The sequence below is a fragment of the Branchiostoma lanceolatum genome, chromosome 17 (assembly GCF_035083965.1).
Source record: "Branchiostoma lanceolatum isolate klBraLanc5 chromosome 17, klBraLanc5.hap2, whole genome shotgun sequence".
Taxonomy (NCBI): Eukaryota; Metazoa; Chordata; class Leptocardii; order Amphioxiformes; family Branchiostomatidae; genus Branchiostoma; species Branchiostoma lanceolatum.
Window position 1 is genome coordinate 6,121,734 of NC_089738.1, and position 26,876 is coordinate 6,148,609.

At 40.8% G+C, this 26,876-nt stretch overlaps 3 protein-coding genes across 3 annotated transcripts in view; 1 reads left to right on the forward strand and 2 right to left on the reverse strand.

Moving 5' to 3' along the window:
• LOC136422608 (high affinity choline transporter 1-like) overlaps positions 1-21,744 on the reverse strand; it is a 111,323-nt gene extending 89,579 nt beyond the window's left edge. The window contains exons 1-2 of the mRNA XM_066410417.1: positions 21,437-21,744; positions 20,020-20,133 (exon numbers count right to left, since the gene is read on the reverse strand). Of these exons, the coding sequence (XP_066266514.1) occupies positions 20,020-20,133; positions 21,437-21,623 (301 nt within the window). The 5' untranslated portion in view covers positions 21,624-21,744. The remainder of the gene's footprint in view (positions 1-20,019; positions 20,134-21,436) is intronic.
• On the forward strand, positions 298-7,171 carry LOC136423544 (uncharacterized). Its single transcript, XM_066411751.1, has 2 exons — positions 298-724; positions 2,736-7,171. The coding sequence occupies exon 2, from the start codon at positions 4,208-4,210 to the stop codon at positions 5,207-5,209; it is 1,002 nt and encodes a 333-aa protein (XP_066267848.1). The 5' UTR covers positions 298-724; positions 2,736-4,207; the 3' UTR covers positions 5,210-7,171.
• On the reverse strand, positions 9,542-19,685 carry LOC136422609 (high affinity choline transporter 1-like). The gene is made up of 8 exons (XM_066410418.1): positions 19,529-19,685; positions 15,976-16,124; positions 15,369-15,572; positions 14,845-14,998; positions 13,980-14,194; positions 13,234-13,330; positions 11,596-11,767; positions 9,542-10,960 (listed from the first exon to the last, which is right to left on the reverse strand). Exons 1-8 carry the CDS (start codon positions 19,659-19,661, stop codon positions 10,702-10,704), a joined length of 1,383 nt encoding a protein of 460 aa, XP_066266515.1. The 5' UTR covers positions 19,662-19,685; the 3' UTR covers positions 9,542-10,701.
• Positions 21,745-26,876: the final 5,132 nt, after the last annotated feature.

The following is a 26,876-nucleotide window of genomic DNA, read 5'->3' on the forward strand; positions in this document are numbered from 1 at the left end:
ATCAGAACGCACTATCTAGGCAATATCAGACGACAATGCCGCATTACCGCTACCGCACACTAATACATGGTTACAGGAGTTATTCGCCGGAAAACCAGCACACACAAAAAGGAAAAGTTACGATGAACATTATTTTCTGGAAAGATAAAAGATTATACACAGCTATAGTGATATCTAAAGAACAAAAATGGAACCAAAACCGAGGAGACAGCGCATTATTTTCGCTTCTTTTCAGGGATTATTTTGTATCCAGGATAACGGTGTGAGACCGCACTGACCCTACCGCCAGATTTACCGCGAATCTGGACTGCATCGAACTGTTGTATCAGTTTGAACTTACGACAACTGTCCGAACTTTAGACATCAGGGAAAGGATACAGGGACAATCTTCACAGACAGAGAAGAAAGGGCAAAGCACCAAGTGACTTGATCCAGTCAGCGACTGTACAAGATGCAAGATTCAACATTTTACAACGAGAGCCGACAACGTTGTGGCCAGTCAGGACTTGTCCGTTCAACATGGCTACAAAAAGCATCATAACTTACGGGAAGTTTTCCGCAGAAAGTGAAGCGAAAGAGGGTTTCAAGAAAGGATTGTGGAAACTGAAAAGGTACGGACGCAAATGGATAAACAAAACTCAGGAATTTTGGCGACGAATGCAGCAAAATTTTGAGTCAGACATGATACATCAAGCAACAAGACAAGTCAAGCACATGTGATGAGGTGAGACCATGTTTTCACATTTTTTTGTCATTTCTGAGAGAAAATTCTGAACTAAAACTTTCATTCCCTCAAATAGTTCAGAATCTGTGATTTGCATATCAGTATTCTACCTTTTTGTGTGAACGTTCTGTGTATCTTTTGTGAAAATTTGTGAGAAAAACGCGGTAGTGTCTCGAGCGCTACAACTCAAGAACGCAGATACTGTAAAGTTTCTAATTTGTTCTCAAACAAGACTGGACCTGAAAAAAGGTAAGTTACAATATTGCGAGTTCCTAAAAAGGTGAAAATAATATGGTTAGTTGATATCTGTTCAGAGCGAAAGGATAACGTTAATTAACGTTGATGTAAGAAATGACACAGTACATGCGCATGGTGAGGTCGGCAATGTATCGGAAATCGGTCAAAAAGACGTCCGTGAAGTTATTTGGGAATTGGTCGGAAAATCGCCTCTTCGGCAGGGAATTTGGTCGGTATTAGTTGATGGGTGCTATTCCACCAAAAACAGGAAAAAATAATTCAGTTTTTGTTTGGCACATTGTGTTTTATGTATCATATTTTGAGATTAAGATGAACATGATGATGAGAGAATTGTACCAATTATTACTGCCTTTGTGTTCCTCAAAATGACAAAATAATATGATATTCACCAAGATACCTTAAAGGCACCCAGTGCATTTTATGAGGCTTGAAAACTGTAAATATTCTAGTTGCTGTGATCTTGATGAAATTAACATTTAATGCCACTGTTTACCACATTTGCGTGCGGATTTCTTATCAAAAGTGCTCAAAAGCGGCACAAATATAAGCTACATGGTGATATTTTAGTTTCACGCGCCTACTGTAAATACTGTAGATACCATAGCCCCGCCCACCTCCGTCAAAATGTAGAAATGCAAAATCAAAACATAAAAATGCAAACATTTGTTGGACATGTAGTCACTCTCTCATTGGTCGAACCGCTAATTGTGATGAATAGTCAGGATCAGTCTATTAGGGCTTGGATTTTCTATCAGTTCTTACCAGGCAACGACATCGTATCTTCGCTCATTTAAGTTCAATATGTAATGGTATAGTGTTATTGAAACTTACTATGTGTAGGAATGACTAGAAATTGGAGTTTTTTTATTCAAGTTTCAAGCCTCATAAAATGCTCTGGATGCCTTTAAGAGCTTATATGTGTACATACTTTTAGGGCTAAAAGTGGTGGAGGGTGCACATGGCAACTTGGCAGCAATTAGCAAGCTGTACAAGAAGAAAAGACTTTGATATAGATACTTTTATTTCTCCCTTAGAATAAGGCTGGCAGTTCGGGTATTATTGTTATGGTGGTAGTCTGCCATGTATCTGTGTTGAGTTGAAAGGTCACATATTCCTGCTTAGGATATCCCTCCCTTTTGTACAATGCAGGTTCAGGCAGTCCATCCATTGTTGTACATGTTACAAAGTTGCAGTTGACTGTTAGCAGATGAGATTGTGTGTCTTTAACTTAAACAGACTAGTTTGTGGGAATAGGATACACATTCTTACTTGCCATATTATATGCATGCATGTTTGTTTACATCCGTCTAACACGTACCTCTCCAGGGCTTGAAATAGTGGGTGCATGTGCACAAAATTGGAGCTGTGCACCTAATTCTTGACTGTGGGTGCACCAGTGCACCCGAATATTTTTGTATGCAATAGGGTAGGGTAAAGCAAAACCTCCTTGGGTAAAGGTACTATAATTGTGCACTAGTATACAGAATATTCTTGATATGTAAGTGTCAGAAAAAGCACTATAACCTTTTGTTGTTCTTCAGCTGATGTACTACTTGTTTGAAATTAGCTAGCTTTAGAATGACAGATTGAAGTTCTCAAGAGCTTTCAATTTCAATATGTTTTGCTGACATTCAACTTTATTTTATGTGGTGCACCTACATTTTTTTCTGTGCACCTAATATTTTGGGTTGGGTGCACCAGTGCACCTTTTTCCAAAAATTAATTTCGAGCCCTGCTCTCTTTCCCCATACAGAAGACAAATGTGCTGAGGGAAACCTACAGCTGTATTTTCTACCAGGACATCCGATACCCTTCCAGGACAGCACCTATGCGAGTGATGAAGCTGAAACACACATACTTCAGGGAGAGGGTTTGGGATAAGTATTTCAATATGGTGTACTCATTAATAGCATAGTTATTATGAGGATGGATTCTCCTGGTGAACCAACAGATGAGTTTATAGTACATGATTGTTTGAATACTTACTAATAGTATAAATGGTCCTGGAGATTTTTTAGCATTGGGTTTGAAATTTTTGTAGTGACGATCATACAGGTGTGCCTAAACACCACATTCGGCCACAAACAACCACAACTGATCACAATCAGATCTAATACTAGTATGCAGTGGATCTTTTAACCCATACAAGAAAAGTGCAAATAAGACAGTAACTGTATAGATTTGTACAGGAATTGATCAAATTGGCGGATGAATATATATAAACCATCACACTGTGGTAAGTGCAAACAATACTGTTTGAAAGGGAAGCCACAGAGTCTGGTATGGACAACAGTATATCTTATAATGCCTAATGTTTATATTCCTATGGAATCTGGCACCTTAACAACAATCTCAATTACCTATGAGTAGTATAGGAGACCATCAAGAAGGTTATGTTTTCGAAGTTTTATGTGCATCTGTTTGTAACAGGATAACTCTAGAAGCCATAGATGTATATGTATCTTTAAGATACTAGATATGTTGGTATAGGTGTGGGCAAAAGGAAGAAATGATTAGATTATGGGGTACCCTGCCGGCTTCTTATTGTACTGCAGCAGAACTTCAAGTTTTCATATCCCGTATCAGCTTTTTTTTAAACTGCCAGTAATACCAGTAATTTTGTTTGTCAGAGAATAAACAGAGAATAATGATTTTATTTTTTTTAATAAGTATGCAGAGGGCTTAAGTGATGATTCATAACAGATGCGAACTATTCAACCCGAGCTAATTTGCATGATTAATGAGGAAAGTTTATAAGGCTTTCTCTCATGAAAGGAAGATGTCAATTATGTAACTGAAAAAGAAAGGAGCATCAATCTATGTAAATTATGCAAACGAAAACTTGATTTATATTATAGATATAAAATGGCATGATACCATACTCAGGGATTGATTCAATCGGTATCTAAATCATTTACATCATTCTATATGTATCAAGCAAATCAGGGCTATCTTTGTTGAAGCATGACTTGCATACTTTGTACACTGTGTTATCTAGGTAAAGAAGATCATTGATGTAATTTATGCAAATAAGATCCGTATTAAACATAATGAGCAAACCTTCAAGCAAGAGTTAATTGGGAAGGTTAAGCCATCACCCGAAAGACGTCAGAAATGGCATAATGATGAGATAAAGCCAAATTGTCTGGGCTTCTTCTCGCCCCTAGCCATACTTTGTATGATGGTTGTCTTGAAAAATGGAGAGCGAAGCATGGTACGTGCAAAATGAGCATCAGAGCTTACATAGACTCTCCAGGCATACCGGCTGGTTTCCTACGACGGCATTGGTCTCGCCTAAGATGGGAGACATTGCTAACAAGGGACCAGTTTCTCCACTATTGCCTAACACCCGAAAGACGTCAGACATACCAGGTCAAATTGTCGGGGCTTCTTCTCGCCCCTAGCCATACTTCATATGAGGGGTGTCTTGAAAAAGGGAGAGCGAAGCATGGTACGTGCAAAATAAGCAAAAGAGCTTACATAGACTCTCCAGGCGTACCGGCTGGTTTCCTACGACGGCATTGGTCTCGCCTAAGATGGGAGACATTGCTAACAAGGGACCAGTTTCACCGCTATTGCCTAACACCCGAAAGACGTCAGACATGCCATGTCAAATTGCCGGGGCTTCTTCTCGCCCCTAGCCATACTTCATATGAGGGGTGTCTTGAAAAAGGGAGAGCGAAGCATGGTACGTGCAAAATAAGCAAAAGAGCTTACATAGACTCTCCAGGCGTACCGGCTGGTTTCCTACGACGGCATTGGTCTCGCCTAAAATGGGAGACATTGCTAACAAGGGACCAGTTTCTCCGCTACTGCCTAACACCCGAAAGACGTCAGACATGCCATGTCAAATTGTCAGGGCTTCTTCTCGCCCCTAGCCATACTTCATATGAGGGGTGTCTTGAAAAAGGGAGAGCGAAGCATGGTACGTGCAAAATAAGCAAAAGAGCTTTCATAGACTCTCCAGGCGTACCGGCTGGTTTCCTACGACGGCATTGGTCTCGCCTAAGATGGGAGACATTACTAACAAGGGACCAGTTTCACCGCTATTGCCTAACACCCGAAAGACGTCAGACATGCCATGTCAAATTGTCGGGGCTTCTTCTCGCCCCTAGCCATACTTCATATGAGGGTTGTCTTGAAAAATGGAGAGCGAAGCATGGTACGTGCAAAGTAAGCATCAAATCTTACATAGACTCTCCAGGCGTACCGGCTGGTTTCCTATGACGGCATTGGTCTCGCCTAAAACGCGAAAGACGTCAGAAATGGCATATTCATGAGATTAAGTCAAGTGCCCGGGGCTTCTTCTCGCCCCTAGCCATTTACCCCTATGGTGTTGTATTATTTTCTTATCTTTAAAATGATTCATTTATTTGCATAATCGATATCTATCGATATTCTTAATTTTATCAATGACATATGCCTCATGTTTGAAATCATTTAATGGTAAGTCGCGGATTAATAAAATTTTCTCATTTATTATGCAGATTATCCTCTGATGATTTTCATAATTGACATCTTACTTTTTCAATCATGACTTTAGCTATCTACATACGAAAAGAACCGAAACCAGAGATTTGTTTCCAAATGGCCCACTAGCACTGCTGATATATGTTGATCTACATTCCAGGACCCCATCTGTTACGATAGTGACAGTTACACGTTACAGCAAAAAACCCACTGCAGTTCCAAACCATCCGCTAGGGAGTTCAAGTTCACTTCACTCACTCCTTGCTCAAAGAGCTATTTACCACTTAGAAAGAACGACCCTAGCACTTTGAAATCCCGCTTCAGTACCATCGGAAGCTTCTTGGAGACCCATTATCGAATTTGACCTTTGTTTTCCCAATTCCTACCATCCAATCAAATATCATGAGGATCCATTCACAGCGTTTAGAGTTATATTACATAATTTAGTTATGCAGCAGAGCTCAGAGATAGGTCTGCCTTCCTCCTTCCCCCTAGGATCGGACTCTGCAACATTCCCCGCGCACAAGTTAACCCTTTCGGCAGCAGGCGTCTTTGAATCCGGGCCGGTGGAGATAGGTCTGCCTACCTCCTTCCCCCTAGGATCAGACTCTGCAACGTTCCCCGCGCAGAAACCCTTTCGGCAGCAGCCGTCTTTGAACCCGGGCCGGTGGAGATAGGTTTGCTTACCTCCTTTCCCCAAGGATCGCAGAGCCTGCAGCTTGCAATTTGCAGATACTTTTCAAGATTTTAACGTAAACATTTTCTGAACTTTCAATTTGGCATGTTGAAAATGTTTGTAATATATCATGTTTGCTTGCGGAAGTCTCATGCTGCGTCCCAATGCTAACATAATGCGTCTATCATTTCCCGAATAAAGTATCAGTAAGTTTATTTTTTCTCGCCTAAATTCCTTTATACAAAAAAAGATCGTCTCCCCTTACTGTTGAACAGGTCAGTTATGGTAATAAATGACCACTTGAAATTCATTACAGAAAAAGTGGGATCATTCGTCTTCCACTGTCTCGGAAAAAGAAGTCTAACCCAATAAGTTAGAACTTAGTGTCAGTAGTATAGAATAGAATAGGCATGTGTTATATTGTTCATCATTATCTGTCCGTCCACTATGTGTTACATGTACATGTATTTGCAATTAGCCTACGGGCAGGAATTTGCAATAAACTTTCTTCCATTATTCCGCACTTGTGGCACTTCTATGACGTCATGGCGTCATAACCGGATGTTAAATGGAGACATTGATATTATTGGTCGCCTGTCTGTGAGGTGGGAACTATAACGACGAAATGGTAAGTTCAACCTGCATTCAACAACCACTTGAGGGACTGAGGGAAACTGTTTACTTAATACAGGGTACGGGTGGGGTTACCTATGTAAAAACGGACGGGACTTTTAACCCTTAAGCTGCCAGTCCCTGTTTAAACAGGGATACAGAAACATGCCCTATGTGCTGCACCCGGTTATAACTGGGATAGGGTATTCCCCAGAAGAAAACAGCGTTGCCTGCGTGTAGCGCTCAAAGCCCGGAAGTTAGGGGAGTTAGAGCCGCCGGCTGTTTCGTGGGGGAGGTCAGGGGTCAAACATTTTATTTTTGCCTAAAAAACCTGGCAGCTTAAGGGTTAATGTGGCTTGACTGGAGGTGTTTGCCTGCCCCAGGTGGTTGCAAATGTATTATTAATGTGGACTGATGTGTGATCAATGGAATACGTTGATGAAGGTTAGACATCCAGGTAATAAGATACGCCAAAAATAATTACTCAAGCAACTGGATAAGATTTTGAAACAGTTTGATGTTTCAGACAGTATCCACTGTCTTTCGTCAGTGACTAACGATAGGACTGAGAACACCAGGTTTTATACTAAAACTCTGAATAGATATGTTAATGAGGTAAAGACAATTTAGGATGTCTTGAAGTAGTCTTTAATAAGAAGATTAATTCAAGACAAAGTTTATGCCAATGGTTCAATTAGCTACTGTTGTTCTAGTACAGTAACTAAATGAGTTTTAGTATAAAACCTGGTGTTCTCAGTCCTATCGTTAGTCACTGACGAAAGACAGTGGATACTGTCTGAAACGTCTGACTGTTTCAAAATCTTATCCAGTTGCTTGAGTAATTATTTTTGGCGATCAATGGAATACATTTAAGTATTTGAAGCCTAGCTGGTGACAACGATAATTGGTGCACACGTCAGATCGGTCATGTTGCAATTGCTGCATGAACCTCTGAGTAGTTGACTACCATGTCTGTTACCCATATTCATGTGTAATATCTTCAAATATGATGGTACTTCCTGTAATGTCATTTCTTGGGAAATCATTTTGTTGGTGCGTCTTTGGTAACATTGTTCAGGTGCAGACGTCTGCCATCAGGGCGGGGATGAAGAGCAGCCCGCCCATCCTCTCTCCGTACCGCCGCTGGCACGGGTCCAACATCGTCACGTACCCCGCGGCTCGCATCTTCTTGGCGAAGAAAAGTCCCCTTGTTTGTTCCGATCAGATATACACATCAATGACAACTTTATCGCTCGACAATTGTGTATGATACTTGTACTTGTACAAATTCTGGAAACTACCTCTGCAAAAAAACAATATTAAATGCTAGTAAGGGTATAATATCCAATTATCAAAGTTCATAATATGTATTTGACAGTCATTGATGAAATTTCTAAAGTATAGGCAATTTCTAATACTGCCTTATATTTGCAAGCAGGAAAAAGGGTGCCTCTTGGAAGAACCAGATAGATGGCTGTCCCAAACAACAATTTTCTGAACATTAGACGACACCGCTTGCCGAGAAAGAGGTCAGTGGAGTATCCGAACGGGGCTTGGCACCAGATGAACCCTTGCTTGGGGTCAAAGATCGATTCCGCTGTTCCGTTGATGTAACCTCCTCCCACCCATGTTGCTGTGAAAGCAGTGCACTGTTAATAAATATGTTGATCTTTACCGAAGACAAACTTGTCGACAACATCAGTGACAGGTCATTTACTAAATTTTCCTTCAAGCCATATGAACGCATTCCAGTGTACATTTTCTCACTACCGTTTTATTCTATTTGCGGTGTTGGCTATCAATTATACACCGAAGATTCCCACCCATTGGTTACTTACACCCTAATCAGTGACAGGTCATTTACTTACTTTTCATTCAAGCCATATGAACGCATTCCAATGCACATTTTCTCACTACCGTTCTATTCTATTTGTGGTGTTGGCTATCAATTATATTCCGAAGATTCCCGCCCATTGATTACTTACATCCTAACCATGAACGTAAATAATACATTACACGTACGGTTCAAATTCCCCCCAAAAATGTATTTGTATACAAAAAGGACAATCGTTTTAGGTTTAGTACATCTTATCATTTTCAATAGACAGGTCAAGTAGAGTCAATTCCATATTACCGTGTGGGTGTTTGTTGCCTTTTGTTATAACATGTTCAAAACCTTTGTAACAATCTGAGATAAGTAACTGTTTAGAACAATTTCCAACATTTATTTGATGTTCTAAATATTGTCTGCTGTGTTCCAACATGTTAGACAAATTTCTAATATTGCACGTCTATTTGTTCCAACATAGATTCATAACTTGTTCCAACATTATAAAAACATTGTGTAACTGGGTCAGTGGACTGGGAAGAGGGCAATTCATACATCCCTTCAAAGTATAGAGGATTATCTGGTTGCCATGCATAGACACTTCAACATAAAAGAGTTGCCAGTGTCCAGACGTGAAATCTAAAAATATACAGACGCAGACAATAGAGTGCGATTAGCACCTAGTTTTATGGGGGCAATAACCAAAATCTACCATTTTGAAAATGATGCAAAATGTTGGAACATGTTCCAACAGTGAAACAATCACATAGATGGTTGTCTTATATATATATAAATATATATATATAAGTTCAAACATGCACTTCCATTTTTATTGTTTCAACAATTCATAAGTATTTTGACTGAAACAGTCCTTTATCTAAAAAAATTTAAACTTATAAGCAATATCATCTGAAAACCCTCTCGGTGACATGGAATTGACTCTAAACAACAAGTAGAAATTGATGCAAAAATATTTGTATTTGAATGGCAGTTTTTATTGGCGAAAGTATCTATGAATAGTTTAATCTATATATCAGAGAGCTAAATACATCATACGCGGAGCTTCTCTCGACCCTTTTCCAAACGACTATTTTAGGGAGATACATGTAGGTGCACTGGTGCACCCAACCAAAAAAATAAGGTGCGCAGAAAAAAATTTGGGTGCACCAAATGAAATAAAGTTGAATGTCAGCAAAACATAAGTTTGACACTACTGCCTCAAGAACTTTAGTCTGTAATGCTATCCAGGTTTCAAATTTCATCCATGCAATACATCAAATAAAGTACAACAAAAGGTTATATCGTTTTTTCTGATACTTACATTTCAAGAATATTCTGTATGCTAGTGAACAAGAGAACCGCTACTCTATAGTGCACAAAAATATCTAGGTGCACTGGTGCAATCACAGTCAAAAATTAGGTGCACAGCTCCAATTTTGGGTGCACACAGGTGCACATGCACCCGCTATTTCGAGCCCTGAGAGTTCATGTACAAACGTCTTTGCAAATAATTTATTGATTGTTTTTCACATAATCTTTCGCAGTCGAGAACAACAAACAAAATCTTCCTCATTCTTTCAAGTCTAACATCTTACATCATAAAAAATCTTACATCAAACTAAACGACTGACGTCAAGCACACAAGTATGAATGATTGAATAGTAGGTGTCAATCATGCTTTTATTGAATTTTATTTTATTCAATTATCAATAAATAGCAACATATCTTTAACTACATGTACAAACGTCTTTCCAAATTATTAATTGAGTATTTTTAACAAAATCTTGGACTTGTTCCAAGAGACAGCCGAGAACAACAAATGACATCTTCATTCATTTAATTATGACATCTTGTCAAACAGTCTTATGTCATACGAAACCACTAACAACGTGAAGCAGACAGTTGTTCTAGCAACACTGTATACGGAAAAAAAACAAATGAAAATATATGAAGAACCTAAGTTAGGAAATTATATAATTAAAGTAAAACAGGCAACCTAAGCACACCAGAAAATACCGCAGATACAATGGCCGTCAATACATGATATGTCCTGCATCAACTCAGTATGGGCTGGTATACATAGTAAAAATCTATGTACGATTTGTGGCTCTTTCCTAAACTACAAGGTCGTAGTTAAATCATGGACTCTAGCTCAATGGGGTCCCCAGCACTATTCCCGTTTGGCTTGTCTGATTCTTTGGAAGATGATGGCTTTCCTTCGACTGTGTTGCTGAAGCACCCTGCAATGTCGTACTTCATCGGAATCTTCTCCTTCTCGAAGAGCAGCCTGGTTAAGTGTGAGACGAGGATGATCGTGAGGAAACTGCAGACCATGTCCAGGGTTCTGAAGGGGAAGAGCTGCTTTCCTGTAGTCTCGTCGTAAAATGGGTACCTTGGAGAGGGTACAGGAGTTAGACCAATCAGTGTACGGCAAGAGTTTGCCGGGTTGTGGCATGTGGATGTTGACAATACGATGAGATGCCAAAAATCATTAGCTACACACACGTGCACACATCATCTGTGGACTTTCAGCAGCATCATAGCACTGTTTTAAAGTTCATTGACCTGGAAACCTGATGCCTTATTTCATAATTGCAGAGCTGAGTCTGCGTCCTATAAGCTCTTCTAGAACGTGGGTTCGAATTTTTTACGTCGGTTTTTTTTTACATTTTGGACAGACAAGGACGACGTGGCACTGCACTCAAGTTTTTCATACCTTATTTCACAGTGCCATGTACAGAGAACAATATACCCATTCCTACACCGTGGGGTGGGGAAAGTCGCGTTAAGTGCCTTTCCCAAGCTTATATTTTTAAGAGCACAACGTCGGTGGCGTCAGGGTGATTCGAACCCGGGACCGCTGGGTTCTGGCCGAAGAGCCCTGCCGTTACGCCACACGACCCCACAATGCAGAGCTGAGTCCGCGTCGTAACTCTTCTAGATTCACGAGCAGAGTTCTAGGACGCGGGCTCAAATCTGCGTAGGAGAATGTATCTTCTAGTATGATACATTCACAGGCAGACTTACTTGATGAGTGCTGGAACATGCAGAAGATCCTCTCCTCCTCCGAGCCGAAGCACCAGACCCAGGATGAAGCCGCACAGCGAGCCGTAGGTGTTGGTGAACTTCAGGTACACTACGGAGACCAGCTGGGGGAAGACGACGACGTACACCAGGTCCGAGCACAGCACAAACAACCCTACAAACATTAGTTAAAAGTTAAAATCCTCCCACACCATTACTGATGTGTCGGCCGATGCACATCTCCGTTTCATAGCCCTGGGCCATATATAACCATTTTTATTAAGTCTTTGGTATGACTCAATGCGCCTCTTGTCCAGATGTGTCCTACCCCACGCTTGAACCCCAGATGTGGTGAGAGACAGAAGCGCAGACCACTACACCACAGGGACGCCCCCCCCCCCTACATACATAAAAGATTGAAAAACTTTGTTGATAGAAGGTAGTGGCGAAGAATTGTTATGGAATGGCATGCTACTTTGGGATAAAGCCCAATTTTAGGTGACAAATATATCTTTGTTCTTATCCAACCGTGCCATAATATAAGCTGTCATCAATATATAGTATGATAAGAACACAGAATGGGTCTCACTAAATACCGAAAACAACCAATTCACTAAATACAGAAAACAACCGGTTAACCGGAAACAACTCGAAAACAACCGGTTAACCGGAAACAACTCGAAAACAACTAAAAAAACAACCGAAAACAACTCGAAAACAACACATTATAGCAAACGCACTTATTTTGAGTTTGCTGTGTTCTTAATGCTGTTCGCGATGTTAAAATATCCCCGAGTTGCTAGATTAGATTGTCTTGCCTTTTGCTTACTTTGAAATCCATTTAAAACGCTGGCAGATGTAACGTTGGAGTGATGTAGTTAATATAATCTAGGTGTGTCCCTTACAAGCTCACTTTGGAACTATACAGGAACATTTTTGTTAAACACTGTAAAGGAGGATCACTGATCAACAGATTTCTTTGATATTCAGCATGCAGTTAGCTTAATACTGAGTGACGTACATGTAATCTATACCAGGTGAAATATTGGTGCATACCAATTATGCAAGTAAGGAAATTATTTGCCTTATTAAAACGAAAATGCCACTTTCCTTTAAAAAAAGTTATTTGCCGCAGGGCCAGGGTCAGACTGATAATCTCCGCTTCTTGTAATATCTAATTTATTTATTATTTTAGTTGTTTTCGGTTGTTTTCGGTATTTAGTGAGACCGCACAGAATGGCCACATTTGGTACAAAGTATTAAATTGCCATGGTTCCTATTGACTGGGTGAAAATCAGATGAATGACCTAGAGTTTAAAGGCAAAACAAATTTGAAAGAAAGAGAACAAAAATTAACCATAGATTAGGATCTCAAGGAATAGAATATTTGCCACTTGTGTGGGCTAATTTTTTTCGGCCCAAACCCAACGGTCCCGGGTTCGAATCCCCTGACACCTCCGATGTCGTGCCCTTGGGAAAAGGCACTTTACACGACTTTCATCACTCCAACCTGTAAAAACGGGTATATCATGTGTGGATCACGACACCATGCAATAGCTGCCTGTGCCCCATGTGTATTGCAATGTTGTAATTCTAATAAAGTAAAATCAAATCACTCTATGGTATGATTGTTTTACTTACCATAGACGGACTTAACGGTGATGGCCAGAACAGACGCCAAGGCAGCCACGACAAAGATAGCGAGCCGCATCACCCACACAATCTCTCTCTCCGACGCCTGCAATAAACAGTCATGTCATCGTTATAGCTATAATCACATGCAGAAAATTTATTCCGTATATGCAAATATGAGTCTCTCCCCATCGCGTATCGCCATTGACTATTATAAAGCTTGTCACAAGTTCGCAATTGTGAATTCATTTGCAATTGTCTCATATAGCTGTGTATTCCTTAGAATTGAAACCAGTATGTTGGCAATAGTATTGCACAACCTCAAGTCACCCGTACACAATTATGCCACATCTTCGGATAGGACGCTGAATCCGCATAGTTCCCGTTCAGAAACTTTATTCCAGCCCAGTAGCGCACTTAGTCCTAACAACAGAGCAGACCGCACTGCCTTGATATTTGCTAAATTGGTATTGGTCAAACCACCAAGTGCACTTTGCCCATGGCATATAAAATCCAGAACACATTGTACTTGAGATCATTCGAGCCATATCACTGAAGAAGCCACACCACGGAGAAAATGCTTGAATATGGGCTTGGATAAAGTTTCTAAACGGCTATGCGGCTACAGTGTCCTTTCTGAAGATTTGGGATAAGTGTGTACGAGTACGGATGACTTGAGGTTGCGCACTACTATTGTTTATTGAAATCAATGTGTTATTAGAGTTCAAAGTGCTTATGAAAATGACCATTTATACCTTTGGCCTGAAGAGTGGTTTGTAGACGTTCTTGGCAAACATGGAGCTCGAAGCCAGGATTGAAGAGTCCGTGGAAGACATTACGGCTGCTGACACGGCGCCAAGTCCCAAGAACGATACCCAGGTCGGAGTCAGGTGTTGTATCACCAGGGGCAGGATCATCCGTTTTTCTCCCTCGATGGATGGATCCTTGCCGTATGTCGTCGCAGGCCAGTCTGTCAAGAGAAAAGGCAACAAAGAGTTAGAAAAGTTTCTCACGTAAGTGCACCGTGTCCTTGAAATGGATGTTTCCTTTTTAGCACACCTCTCTTTATAAATCTAGAGTTTGCTTTTAATGATTACATTCCGATTTTGCTGTTATTCTATTCTTTATATACACAATACGTATCTTCTACAAATAGTTGTACAATAACAATTTCTGGCTTCGGAAGAGGTTATAGAATAGGGATCCGATGAAAATGGCAATGCGAATAAGATGAAAATACATTATAACTTTCAGTTCAATTGTGGCACTTGCTAATGCTGTGGTAACATTTTCACTGCTGCCCGTCGGGGGTGTAGCCCTGGCCAGATTCTTAATCCACGAGTTTCTCCCGGTAGACTGCCAGGTACATGGGGGGTCTCTGGGTGCTTACACGATTAGCTTACGGCGTCTATATTTTGCCGGGTCCCAGGTTGATTTTAACTGAGATTTTCAAATCCGGGGGCCGGCCGAGTCCAAAAATAGCCAGGTAGCCGCAGGGTGTCCCACGGAGCAACCCCCAAAAATGCAAAAAAACAACCCGGCTACAAACTACCCGCGGCCGGCGGGGCCCCTTTTGTTGTAAATTTTGACCACAAGGTCATAAGAGATTACCATACGCACCTGTAGAAGCACCAACTGCACCGAGCAGTACAGACGGGATAGACATCAGGAAGCAACCAATACCAGCTGCGATGGACAACCCTTGCGCACGCGCAGGAGACTTGGAGGAGAGAACACGTTGGAAGTAGGCCTGCCATGGAATCCCACCAAACACCTAATACATAAAACAAAAAAACAATAATGTTTCTGTACAAACTAGTACCTTTTTATGCCCAAAGCAGTAGATTTCTTTCCTGCCATATGCAAAGACCGTTCCCGCCAGGTGTAGCCAAAAACGAACTCCCTATGGATAGCGTGTGTGGAAATCCTAGAATATTTGCTAACTCAATCGCAGTACTATAGTAACGGCTTCTCCCTGGAGTCATTTGCACAAAATCGCTGTCACCAACGATTATGTTTCAGTTTTTGCAGTCCTTCCCAAGAATGTTGCTCATTGCTAACATTATATTTTAGTTGTAGGAATCTTGGTCCATCAACATTGTTTTCGAGAGTAAGTGAGAACGCTATCCAGAACACGTACTCACCAGCAACAAGGCATGGTCGATCCAATACCCGGTTCTCTTCATGTCCCATTCTCCGTACCAGCCGTAAGTCTCTGTCTCGTTGAAGGTCGTGATGTTCGCGGACTCGTTATAATTACTGACAGGTGTGTACAGGAGCCGGGTCCATGTGGTGGTGCCGATGTTGGATACCAATGGGTTGGTCAGGGCAAACGGGACGGAAATCCACTGCGAAGTACAAAACAACATAACATCAGTTGTGAGAAAAAAATTAAGAAGAAAGTGTGGAATATCATACATGGTTACCATTTATAATGCTAATAAGGACCTGATTTGTATAAATTATGTCGAATGATTATCTTCTTTACCAACATACCAAGTATGAAGACAATCTATCCATGCATTCTCGAGTTATCGTGTTCACACACAGACACACGAACGCTGACGATAACATAGCCTTCTGGGCGAAGGTAATAAACATTCTCCGGAAAATGTCGATATAGGTAAAGCATCCAGGTAATACGATATGGAAGGTAACAGTTACTCAAAGAACTGGATGAAATTTCATAGACATCCACATAACTATTTATTTATTTTCCGTCATTTTTAATGTAAAGTAAAGGGAACTTACAAGCCCAATGAATATGCAAATCAGCTGAATGATGTCAGTGTAGATGACGGAAAAAAGTCCCCCGAAAAGCGTGTAGGAAACGGCAATGGCGGCGGAGATGATGATGGACAAGTTCACGTCCAGCCCAAGGATGACAGTCAAGGTCGTGCCTGAAGAATGGAATGATGTTATCTTATTTGCGAAGGAGGAAACAATGGTGAAGAAGTTGAAATATAAATGTGGGTTGATGTGTGATAAAGAGGAAACATTGATTTAAGAATTATTCAAGACCCGGTGACAACAATCGTTCATGTTGTGTTTCTCAGAGGTTTAGGCACTCTAGCGCCTTTCTTTGGAACTACAGGGGGCGTTTCAGTTGCAGACTTTGAAACAGGATGAGTCAAGAAGGGTTGAATGAATTTTCATGATTTTTAACAGAAGGTAACTTTGAATAATACCGACGCAATGGTTATGTAAATTAACAAACCAGTTCATCTGTTAAATTATTTATCCCTATTATTTACTACTGAATGGTATAGTAGCATTAAATCCGGGATAAACAAAATAGTTGGGATAGTGGTATTGTGATGGTTTTATGCCATATATTTGCCAGTATCAGATTAGGAAAATTCCTTATAGTGAAAAGAGGGGATAAGACCCCCCGCCATCCCCTGTTATCTGTCTATTTGGCGAATTTCTATTATTTTTCCAGCGCCCTGTGGTGCCTGGTATAAGCTAGAGTTTTCTCAACAATAATTCTGCATTTGTTACTTAAAGCACGTTTTATCAATTACGAAAAATATTGGAATTATAACAATATGCATCTTTCCATTCCATTTACCGTTAACCATCACCAAAACACCCCTCCACAGAGTAAGCGCTTTTAGACATAAAATTCTACGAAATATTTGGAAAGATTTGGCTCTATGTATTGGTTAAGGTCGGAGCGAGACAGACCAAAGGAGTTTTCATATTAATCTCTTACTGGCGAAAAGATGAGATAAACCATCACAATACCACTATCCCGACTATTTTTTTTTATCCCGGATGTAATGCTACTATTATTTTCAGTTCTTAATAATAGGGATGAATAATCAAGGTAGACAACAAAAGGTCGGGTACAGCTTGGGGTTGAAGATTCTGATCCGCCATTGTTGTTTTTAGCGCTGTGTGCTTGGAGAAAGTAGGAGCTGAATCGCAGCTTTCTAACGTTTGTTTTGTGACCTATGACCTGTTTATTTTCATTGCAAAATGCACAGGGTGATTACAGCGACTCTAATGGATGTGAAAAGGAAACAAATTCACAGAAGGTGTGTTATTCAAGTACCGGTAACATTATTCTTCGCGTTTTGAAAAGAAAGACTTGTGACTCCGGCGACCGTTGCAAAGTTACGAGTCACCGCTAAAAGACTTGCTTGACTGGTGGCGTTTTACATACACACATACACACACACACACACGCACACACACACACACACACACACACACACACACACACACACACACACACACACACACAAACATGAACAAGCTCAAAGGTAACCGAGAGTCAAGTGCTACTCTCCCATGCATTGCTCTTATATCCGTTATGCTAATCTCGCACATTGGAATGCTCATGGCCCCTTGTCTGTCATCTACAGTGTACACAATGTCATGGGTGCACGCAGAGGCAGGTAGTTTTTTGTAACCCTACTCTCTCAATTTGCAGGTGATTGATTACACCTGGTACGTGTTGGTTGAAAACAGGATTCACGGAGATGTTGTTCCTTTGTTTTCAGTGGACCGTAAGCTCGACTCGTGTTTAACGGCAAATTACTTTACCAAGCCGTCAAGCACCCGTCAGACCGTCACGACCAGATGATGATGATGATGACTTTACCAAGAAGACGCGTTTGCGTCATTTTCGCTGGAAATGATGTAACCTTTCCAAAGCTCCTCCCGAAAATTCTACCCCAAGTTTAGTCTGCTCGCTACATATGTCATACTGTGATGAATAATGTTCCTTTAAAGGCAATGTGTAGATGACTGGCAGATCATTTGCATAATTTCTGCTATGAATTTGTTGAACTGGCCGCGGATGCTCAGAGCGGCAAGGTTTGAGAAAAAAGACGCCCAGATACTTCTTTCACCACACACAGACCGATGATCTGAACAAGTTATGACGGTCATTTGTTCTTAGACCAACCAAGCTTAAGTTAAACTTTTGTACGAACTTTTGCCTTCTCGACTTATTTCATCGTTATCGCCTTGCCTTTTAAGTTTTAGAATTGGTGATCTAAGGCGACATTTGAATTTGAGAATATTCTTTACCCTTTGTTGTACCAAAGCTCAGGCAAAGCTCTTATCGACAGGTCAATATTTTGACCAGACATTTACGTGAAATGGAAAGATGCATATGGTTATGATTCAAATATTTTTTGTAATTAAAAAAACGTGCTCTACATCTTGAAAATATATTCCTTACAGTTGAGAAAAAAATAAGTCTTTGAGCGGTGACTCGTAACTTTACAACGGTCGTCGGAGTCACAAGTCATTTTTTTCATAACGCGAAAAATACAGTTACCGGTACTTAAATAACACACCTTTTGTGAAATTGTTTCCTTTTCACATCCATTAGAGTCGCTGTTATCACCCTGTGCTTTTTGCAATGAAAATAAACGGGTCACAAAAACATTAGAAAGCTGCGATTCAGCTCCTACTTTCTCCAAGCACACAGCGCTAAAAATAACAATGGCGGATCGGAATCTTGAACCCCAAGCTGTACCCGACCTTTTGTTGTCTACCTTGATTATTTATACCTTATATTTAGTGCTGAAAAGGATAATAGAATTGAATCCGGGATAAACAAAATGTCAAATCCGGGATAAACAGAAAAGTCGGGATAGTGGTATTGTGATGGTTTTATCTCATATTTTCGCCAGTAAGCGATTATGAAAACTCATTTGGTCTGTCTTGCCCAACCCTTAACCAATACATAGAGCCAATTCTTTCCAAATCTTTCATAGAATAGTCTAAAAGCACTTACTCTGTGGAGGGGTGTTTTGGTGATTGTTAACGGTACGTGGAATGGAAAGATGCATATTGTTATGATTCCAATATCTTTCGTAATCAAAAAAACGTGCTCTAAGTAACAAATGCAACATTGTTGTTGGGGAAACTCTACCCTATACCAGGCTCCACAGGTCGCTGTTAAGATAGTAGAAGTTCACCAAATAGACAGATAACATGGGATGGCGGGGGGCTTATCCCCTCTTTTCACCATAAGGAGTTTTCATAATCTCTTACTGGCGAAAATATGGGATAAAATCATCACCATACCATACCACTATCCCGACTATTCAGTTTATCCCGGATTTAATGCTACTATACTTTTCTTTACTAAATCATTTATCTCATGTATTTATTTCATCTCAAGACAAAAATTTTGTCTCTTCACCTTATCAAGTTGATTTCCAAAAGGGCCCAGCATATACAGGACATGTCATGAGATACTAGAAGTATATGCTGTTGCATCTATGCTAATATCATTAAGGTACACATTTATAACAATTCTCTATCATGGTGACGACCATACCGAGAGCGGCCAGGATGGCGCCGCACCAGCAGACGTCTGCCAGCAGGGCGGGGATGAAGAGCAGCCCGCCCATCCTCTCTCCGTACCGCTGCTGGAACGGGTCCAACATCGTCACGTACCCCGCGGCTCGCATCTTCTTAGCGAAGAAAAGACCTCCTGTTTGTTTAGACCAGATGTACATGTCAATGCTAGGTTTACTTACATAGGTACAAATTTTAGAAAATTATCCGCTGTACACATGTTTTAGTGTAAATTCTTATGTCCAGGCACTTTTTGATACACGGTCCTACATTTACAAACCAGGGCCCTAGGGTTCATGACCACAATGATTGTCAATATTTAGTTGACCTGGCACATTTGATTCATTGGCGACATATGAACTGGTGGCATACAGGTCATGAGACAACAGAAAAGAGGGTACCTGTATGGTAGACCCAGTTAGATACCAACCTCTGTCAACAATTGACTCAACATCAAACGACACCGCTTACCGAGAAGGAGGCTAGTGGAGTATCCGAACGGGGCTTGGCACCAGATGAGCCCTTGCTTGGGGTCAAAGATCACTTCCGCTGTTCCGTTGATGTAGCCTCCTCCCACCCATGTTGCTGTGAAAGCAGCGCAGTGTTTGTAAACTGTTTGTAAAAGATTCTTTCCCAAAGACAAACATGTTGACAACATCCGTGACAGCTCACTGACCTCATGATAAATGATTGCATTCCAATGCACATTTTCTCACTACCGCTTCACTCTATTTAGGGTGGCGGCAATTAATTAGACACATAACACCCCGCCCACACGTGCACAGTACTGACCAACTAGCCGTGCAAGACCTCTCTACCTGAAAATATAATGATGATGATATTCTGGTGTTGTTAACTATGGCTCCTGTAACATAGTGTAAGAATTGCCGGTGCTCTGGGATTTGTATGGTTTTGTCTGTGTTTTGAGTTGCTAAAATTCCCATTATTATTCTAAGGACATACCAACTTAGCGCTACTATATTTTGTTTACTACCATATGTCGTCCATTTTGGTTATCATTGAAAAATTCGCTCTCATGAGGAATAATAAAGAATCACTAAGATATGATACTGGTCATGTCTATTTCGAAGTATTTTTTTTGTCAACAGCAGGAAAGAAGAGACATATAAAACTCGTAACAGCAAGTGCTCTGTGGATATCCCACATGGCGTTATCTATTTGAAATTCGACACTGCGTACATGATTTCGTCCCCTTTTTCTAGATCGCACGAGGGTTATAAATTATCCGCTCATTTGTTTTTACTGTGCTTGATTTGCAGACTAGTTTAGCCACTTATGGGGAAAATTTGCCGAGTCGATATCTTGGAAGTGGACTGCATTAGAAGACTAAACTGAACGTACACGTCTTTCTCACAGACCTCAGTATAAATCGTACTCGAATGCCTTTAAACAGGTGGATACAAATTTACAGACCGTGTTGAAACAGCAATTTTCTTTGTGGAACAGCAATTTTCGTCTCCCGAGTTAAACATTTGGCTCTTTCCGTACTTGGCGTTTAAACCATTGGAAGACATAACCCACTGTCACTAAGTTGACAGAGCATGCCACACATTGACCTTGTCGTCATAAGTGCAACAAGGACAGACCGCCAAAAGATTGCGTAGTTACTACATGTCATTGAGTGGAAAACGCCTATTTGATTTCATAATCTATTAATTTGGACATCCATGCCCTAAGACTAACAACGGTCCTATACACTGAGTGCTTACGTTACAGAGAGTGGAAAAATGAAAAGCATAGATAATCAAAAGTGCCATAACAATTATTCTAAATCGGTTCTATTTCTCCTGCGTAGGCATTGGAAGAGAAGTTGTGGCAATTGTGGTAATATAGATTAGTTGGGTTACTTCACAAAGATAGCACCAACCAGTCATGGTCATTATTCCGATAAAAAGCCCGATGTCCCGTCCCGCCAGGATGACCTGTTCGCTCTCGGTGGCACCCTCGGCTTCGGCCTCCTTCCTCGCACCACGACGGGCGGCCCACAGCCCGATGGCCAGAATCACCAGGTAGAAAATGATGACTGCGATAATCCCTGGGATGTTAACCTCCATGTTGCTTAATGCACAATCTATCGATGGGAGGTTATAAAAATGGCGACTTAATCTTCAGACACTTCGTCGACCTGTTTCGACTTCATGCGACTATCCCAAGAATGACCGAGAGTTGCATCGTGCCTCCTAATATAGCAAAACTCTTTTGGCACCTCCCATTGGTTACTTTATCTTAGCAGCACAGGGCGGTATTGTGGAATAGCCAATCAGTGACCGGCGTTCTAAAATTTCGGCCCGGCTGAAAGAATCGGTCAAGGGCATGGCCTAAAAACTACGAAGGCCCACACGTACATTTTCTTAAATTAGACGTAGCGTAAAATAGTGTCTAATGGAACTATTACTGTTATCATTACATGACTGAGCTAAACTTATTTATATAATCACTGTAGCTTTTCATCACTTCGATGGTTCAATTTAAAAGACTTCACAACGCCCGAAAGAATCAATCCACCGTTCGAAAAACGCATTGTTAACCTAAAATGTATTTTCAAACTTATTCTTTTACTATATGATGGCCGAGGTAAACTCGTCATATACCAACATTGGCATCAACGTTGTTTTGAAAAACTTAGACGGTTCCATTTAAGATATTGTAGGGGCGGACCGATTCTTTCAGGCGGACCAAATCTTCCAGAACCCCTGAAAGAATCGGTCCGACCTTCTGAAAATTGCAATGGTGGCCTATAATGTCTTACGAAACTTGGTCTTTTGTTATATCACGGTCCAGGTATACCTCATCAATGAGGCTGATTTTAACTTAGACAAGTCCATCTGAAAGATTGTAGGGGCGGACCGATTCTATCAGGCGGATCGACCAAATCTTCAAGAACCCCTGAAATAATGGCCCGTCCTTCTGGAAATCACAATGGTGACCTAAAATGTCTTATGAAACTTGTTCTTTTTTTTTATTCAATGACTGAAGGTATAGTTCTCCTTATTAATAAGGCTGATTCTTTCACTATATGATGGCCGAGGTAAACTCGTCGTATACCATCATTGGCATCAACATTGTTTTGAAAAACTTAGACGGTTCCATCTAAAAGATTGTAGGGGCGGACCGATTCGTTCAGATGGACCAAATTTTTCAGAAACCCTGAAAGAATCGGTCCGCACTTCTGGAAAACGCAATATAGACCATACATATCTCAGTAAACTTGTTCTTTTCCTTTATTGTCACCGAGGTAAACTTGTCTCATGCTATCAACGTTGTTATTCATAACTTAGACGGTTCCATCAAAAAGATTCAAGGGACGGACCGATTCGTTCAGGTGGACCAAACCTTACAGACTCTCTGAAAGAATCGGTCCGCACTTCTGAAAATCGCAATAGTGGCTTATAATGTCTTACAAAACTAGTTCTTTTATCACGGTCCAGGTATACTTGTCCTTATCAACGAGGCTAATTTGTAATTTAGACAAGTCCATCTGAAAGCTTGTAGGGGCGGACCGATTTTTTCAGGCGGAGTGTTTTTTCAGAACCCCTGAAAGAATCGGTCCGCCCTTCTAAAAATCGCAATATAGACCACAAATGTTTTAATAAACTTGTTATTTTCCTTTATCGTGACCGAGGTAAACTTCAACGTTGTTATTATAACTTAGACGGTTCCATCTAAAAGATCCAAGGGACGGACCGATTCGTTCAGGTGGACCAAATCGTACAGAACCTCTGAAAGAATCGGCCCGTCCTTCTGAAAATCACAATGATGGTATATAATGTCTTATGAAACTTGTTCTTTTGTTATATCCTATATCCTGCGAACAGGACTTACGGGAATAGATGCAATGGAAACTTGAAATGAGAAATCGTCGGACCTGTGGCTGAGTGTCGGCTGATTTTACCCTGAATGGTAATATCCAACCATTTTGTTATGAGCGGTCTCTGAAATGTGTCGACGTGGAAGCTGATTAATATCGTTTTTTTTTACTTTGTTTGTTGTTGCTGCAGGCGTTAGAAGTCATATCCTGGTCTTGGATCACGTATGATATTCATGGTATTTCGTAAGGCTTTTTTATATCATGGCCGTAGTAAATTGAGGCTGATATTCATAACTTAGACAAGCCCATCTGAAATATTGAAGGGGCGGACTGATTCTTTCAGGGGTTCTGAAATTTTTTGTCCACCTGAACGAATCGCTGCAGAAGCGTAACAAGCCAGAAGGGGGTACAAAATCTTATCATTTTCAGGTCTCATCAAGGCCTACCCAGATACCAAATATTAAGACAATCCATCCAGGCCTTCTTGAGTTAAGCTGGTCTTCTACACACATAAACACATACAAACACTACCCAAAACATAACATTTTAGGCAAAGATAACAAAAACAGTCTTCGCTTCTCGTCACATGCAACTCTATTCCACAGACGCTCGCTGTACGGTACGTGTTGCATGTGCATGTATAGGTGAACTATAAACAGAAGAAATTCTGCCGACTTGAATAAAGTGAAATGACCAGTTTAAACAAGCCACTGCAATGCTTGATCGTAGGTGTGCATGACGTGTCACCAGGGAACAATTAGAAACGGAACATCTAAGCGGGTGAATCACTGAGCCGCGCCTGTTTGTAAAAAAACCATCAGTAATTGGCGTAAATTTGTTACCTGAAATTGGTTTTTTTATCTAAACAAATCGCAGTTGGCAATTGCACCTTAAAGAGCACTTTACTCTGTTAAAAGTAATGTGTCAGTTACAGAGTTCGTTTGTTTTTTCGCTTTCTTGTTTGTCTATTTTTGTTTGGATCTGTTGTTTTTTAATAAGAAGCTCAATTCGGCATGGAGGCAGCTTTTTTTGCGGTCATGATGAGAAACAACGTCCGGAAACAAACCTCGTTGTTATTTTCTATCAGTTTAACAGCGAGGTCAGCAGAGAGAGTGATTTTACATCTTCGCACACGGATTAAGTACGGGCGTGGAGGGGGGGGGGGGGGGCAAGACAAACAATTTTGATGTAGGTCGCAGCGAGTGCGCGTCGACAAAAAAAGCAACATAATATCAGCCTGAATATATCCTATATCCTGCGAATAATGATTTTATTTGCACAACAATTTCAACGGTGACAATGTATGGCAATGTATAGATAACATAATTAACAATCTAGGTGTAGTATTCCACAAGTCTAATCACACTTTATTATATCAAATTTAGTATACAGTGATAACTAATAATAGGAAACTTGACTCACGGGAATGGACGCAATGAAAACTTGAAATGAGGAATCGTCGGACCTGTGGCTGAGTGTCGTTTAATTTTACCCTGAACGGTAATATCCAACTACTTTGTTATGAGGGGTCTCTGAAATGTGTCGACGTGGCAGCTAATTCATATCTTTATTTGTTTGGTGTTGCTGCAGCCGTCAGAAGTCATATCCTGGTCCTGGATCACGTGTGATATTCATGGTCGGGTAGTTCCTAATGTTCCGCAAGTTGCTAATTGGTTACAAAAATTCGCATAGAAACTAGGCTGGCTCATCAAAACTAAGTCGTGTGCAGTTACAATGTTAACTGAAGGGACCACCCTAAACTAGGTCGTGTGCAGTTGCAATGTTAACTGAAGGGATCACCCTAAAGATTAATAAATAGATAGATAAACAACTTGAGTTCGAAGGTCATTTTACATTTGCCGGTTATGTTTGTGGTCGTTATTAGCAAATCACACCAAGAAGTACCAAAACACGCAGTTTTCTGCAAGCAGGGGAGTTCCGCTTGTTAGCGAGGCTGGATATATGCAATTTTTTTTAAGTATACATTAGCTCTGTCTTAGTATGCAATTCATACAATCTTTCTGGTTGTCGTTCTTAATCTTTGTTGTAATATATTCAGTTCAAAATTCACTCTTTAGAATACAAGCAGGTCGAGATTAGCCTTTGCTGTAATCTATAGTTATGTCGTGGAAACGATGGGGGATTACAGAGTACAATATGTTACGCTCAAGTAAACATGGCGGTTAAACCAATAGCAACAAGTATCAAATTACCGTTTTCCATTCTATGTCACAGTTCTAAGTTCATATGTCTTGAAGCGCCATGGTGAAATGCACTGCCCACATGTTGAACCAAAAATCCCAGCCAGTCACTCTGTCCATATGGTGTCCTCGTATATGGGTGTCCCCGTATATAGGTCGTCATCCAAAGAATAGCACATTGAAAGGGAATTTCAACTTTTCCTCATTAATCAAATAAAGAAGCTTGAGTTATCCTCCTGCAAAATTTAGATTAAAAATGCTCACTGTAGTGCCGTAGGAATTTCCCAGAAGACCCATCTTCGAACTTGACCTGTGTTTACCCAACCACCAGCAACCTACTAAATTTCATCACAAAAAGTCCACTGCAGCACCAAAGGCTTTGCCGGGCAAAGGACCACTCCCCGAAGGCCCATCTTCGAACTTGACCTTCGTCTCCCCAACAGAAACTTACCCACCAAAAGTCACTAACATCCGTCCATGGCATCAAGATTTATATTGCCAACACCATCACTCCACAAATCCCGACCAAAAATATGCCCTTCTGCCTAAGTCAAAGGCAATAAACCATTGCAAAAATGACGAGTAGCCGCAACGTGTAGTTTGCGATAGTGTGTTAACCATTTGCCGCTGTGGGCCTTCGTACTTTTTGAGCCACGCCCCCTTTCTGTTGCCACGCTCCAAATATGGTATCTGGACCGATTCTTTCAGTCGGAATGATTCTTTCAGAACACCGGCAAGTCCAACGACAAGGAAATGAAGACACTATTATTTGACTATGTTTCCCTGAACCCTACTTCCTAATGGTGACAGTAAGTCAGTTGTGTTGTGATAAACTCACTTCTGATTGACCTTTAAAATCATGGTTCGATCCAGAGAGGTGACGCAGTGTGGTAATAAGGTAACGACCCAAGTGTCACTTCTACGTCACTCTGATGAAACAATTTCAAGCTTTTAGATCATGTTAACCCTCACATTAGCACCCTTCACTGTCCTTATTCTTGGCAAGATGAGTGACACTTGGCATGTCTTCACCAGATTTTACAGCAAACTGCAAACATCAACTGGGGCGCTGTGAGCTTCTAGCACCATCCGTACCACTGCCTAGATCTCTACTACTTTATAGCTGAGTACATGCATCACTACTAGTGTGAGGTACACCATCCTATGCTGCAAAGATGGACTTTCTCCTAAGCTTAATGTCTGTAGAGCATACGACCCACCACAGTAGATGATCTTTTCCTACTATGCCAGTACCCCCCTCCACACACACACACACACGCACACACATATACACATAT